We start from the raw sequence: 3,179 nt of genomic DNA, 5'->3' as shown, positions 1-3,179 counted from the left end.
CCAGAGAGTGAATTTGAGAAGCTTGAGGATTCAACAAAGCCAGAGATCAAACGGTGCAACCTCTCTAATGTTATTTTGCAGCTCAAGGCTTTAGGTGTTGATGATATTATAGGATTTGATTTCCTGGAAAAACCATCAAGGTGAATCTAAAGATTTTTTTTCACAGTTCCATTGATTTGGTGCACCATTCTCGTTCTGCATGTGTTGCTAGTAGCAGATGATTGTAGATTAGTTACCATCATTAAGATTTTAACCTAGACGGAAATTCCCCACATGTTTTTCTGCTTGACTATGGCCATGTCTTTCTTTCCATAGAGGTTTAGTTTAGCCACTTTCTCATGCCATCCCTTTCAGCCTCCTCTTAGGGGCTTCTCCTGGTGTATGTTACATCTTCAAGTCTCTTTCAGTTGAACTTGAATTCAGCCCATATTTACTGGTAGAGCCTGAGGTCAAGTGACCTATTGATTTGTATTGTGTAGTATAGTATAAATAACCATTTGGGAATATACCTAACATTTTTAAGATGTTAAAAACTTAACAAATTGATTGTTTTGCTGGTTCAGATGCTGAATGTTGGATGTTATAATTGGGTTAATACGGGCTGGCTGGCCATCTATTTGTGTATAGTAAGGGTAAGAGAAAATATTCTTGTTTGGTTCATGCCCGTGGTAGATGACCTTATTTATTGATGTTTACCTGGCTTGTAATTACTGAAGCTGTCTGGTTGAATAGAGTTGTTTCCTCTATGCTGTCTCAAGGGACCTGCATTTTTTAAACAGATCAGTAATCCTTTGTTACTGAATGTAACAGGGCAGCTATTCAAAAATTGTTGGAGGAGCTGTTTCTGCTGGGTGCTTTGACAGATGACTGTACGTTGTCGGATCCTGTTGGGCATCAAATGGCTTGGCTTCCCTTAGACCCTGTTTATTCCAAAGCTCTCATCCTTGCTAATCAGTTCAACTGCTTGGAAGAAATGTTGATAGCTGTTTCAATGCTCTCTGTGGAATTTATTTTTTATAATCCTTGTGAGAAGTCAGAAGAGGTATGTGCTTATCAATTGCTTGTTATATGTCTCTAAGATGAATAGTTACTGGACAAAGTTACTCATATGCACTAAGTCAAATGCTAGGTTATTTCACCGTGGCATCCAACAATAACTTTGTTCATGTCAATGTTTGGCATGTTAGGAAATTGTTATTATTGTGGCAAATACTCCACTTCCACTCACTTTGTACAAGTGGAACAACTCATCATCCACTTGGTACAAAGTAGAAGCATATGTTATGGCATAATTGATACCATGTTTTATGGCTTTCTAGTCCCATCAATGTTAACAAATGTGCTAGAGGAGCTTATCATTGAAACCTATAAATAGATGTATCATTTAAAGAGCAAAATGAGAAAGAGATAGTGTAGAGAAAGATGTGAGAAATATAAAAGAGAGTGGGCTACCATTGCAGCACTGCCAAGAGAGAAAAGAGTGAGGTTGAGAGTTGAACCGAAAGTGCTAGTGGTGAATTAACAAAAAAGATTACCTGATAAGAAGGCATCTAAAGGTTATTATGGTGGTCGATCGAGATAAATAAAAAATCGCACACATTTTCCTAATCATGCGTGTTAAATTGTTAAGTGAGGATGAACTTAGCATGAACTTTTCACACAATCTCTGCTTTGAGCTTCATTTGAGAACTCTTCTCCTTGCACCTGTCGTCTTATTACAGTACCTATAAATTATGAATAAGAAAAACATAAATAAACAAGATAAGAACATAAATATAATATAAGTTAACTAATAGTAGTAAAGAAAATGAAAAACATAAACAAAAGATTAATGAAAATAAAACATGAAATAAAACTTGAAGATTACAAAGAGAAAGCAAGAAAATGATCTTGATCTGAAAATCAAGATGCCTAAATGAATGATAAATGTCTCTTTTTATAGGCTAAAATTTAGAACTATTTATTTGGTAATTGATTATTGATGTAGTGGCCAACTACTGATTTGGTGGACTTGGTGAACAACAACACTCAAGCATTTTGGCTGGATGAAATGACATTAATGCAATCAGAATATAGCAAAAATGTATTTCATAAAGGTTATTGGCAATCATCTTCTCTTTCCACCTACAACATTTTTGAGCATTTGGATCACTACAGATCAAGATATGACTAAAATACTGAGTAGTGGACGTGGTGAATAGTTCTCAAGCTCTTGTCTAGATGAAATATCATTGCAAATATCAAAATTTGAGCAGTTAGTTCTTATGAAAGTTGTTAGAAATTGTTTTATCTTTCCACCCACCAAATTTGACATCATTTTGCCTTCTAGAACTCCAACTATGGATAAAATGACATCAGATTTGGTAGGTGGAAAGATAAGATAATTTCCAACAACTTTCATAAGGACCACCTACTCAAATTCTGATATTTGCAGTGACATTTTATCTAGACAAGGGCTTGAGGTCTACTCATCACGTCCATCAAAAGCGCTACTCAGTATGTTAGTCATATCTTGATCTGTAGTGATTCAAATACTCAGAAATGTTGTGGGTGGAAAAAGAAGATGATTGCTAACAACTTTCATGAAGAACACTTTGCTAAATTCTGATTGCATCAATTTCATTTTATTCAGCCAAAATATTTGAGTGCTACTGTCCACCACGTCCACTAAATCAGTAGTTGACCACTATATCAATAATCAATTACCAAATAAATAGTTCTAAATTTAGGCCTTTAAAAAGGGGAATTTGCCTTTCTTTTAGACTTCTTGGTTTTTAGATCAAAATCATTTTCTTGCTTTCTCTTTGTAATATTCAAGTTTTATTTAAAGTTTTATTTTCATTAATTTCTTGTTTGTGCTTTTCATTTTCTTTACTATTCTTAGTTAACTTATATTATATTTATGTTCTTATTTTATTTATTTATGTTTTTCTTATTCATAATTTATAGGTACTGTAATGAGACGATATGTGCAAGGAGAAGAAGAGTTCCCAAATAAAGTTCAAAGTAGAGACTGTGTGAAAAGTCTATGTTGAGTTATATCCCTACTTAACAATTCAGCATGGATAATTAGGCAAATGTGTGCGACTTCTTATTCATCTTGATCGATCACTATAATGACCTTTAGATACCTTCTTATTGGGTAATCTCTTTTGTTAATTCACCATCATCACTTTCGA

The 3,179-nt window shown here is 34.2% G+C and overlaps 1 protein-coding gene across 1 annotated transcript; it reads left to right on the top strand.

Annotated features, from left to right (window-relative positions):
• Nucleotides 1-6: 6 nt before the first annotated feature.
• On the top strand, nucleotides 7-2,565 carry LOC105119499 (pre-mRNA-splicing factor ATP-dependent RNA helicase PRP16-like). The gene is made up of 3 exons (XM_011017644.1): nucleotides 7-140; nucleotides 811-1,042; nucleotides 1,988-2,565. Exons 2-3 carry the CDS (start codon nucleotides 899-901, stop codon nucleotides 2,171-2,173), a joined length of 330 nt encoding a protein of 109 aa, XP_011015946.1. The 5' UTR covers nucleotides 7-140; nucleotides 811-898; the 3' UTR covers nucleotides 2,174-2,565.
• The last annotated feature ends 614 nt before the right edge of the window (nucleotides 2,566-3,179 follow it).

The sequence above is a fragment of the Populus euphratica genome, unplaced genomic scaffold, assembly GCF_000495115.2.
Source record: "Populus euphratica unplaced genomic scaffold, PopEup_1.0 scaffold3016.1, whole genome shotgun sequence".
Taxonomy (NCBI): Eukaryota; Viridiplantae; Streptophyta; class Magnoliopsida; order Malpighiales; family Salicaceae; genus Populus; species Populus euphratica.
Note: the sequence above shows the minus strand (reverse complement) of the source record. Positions and strands in the feature narration are given on the sequence as shown.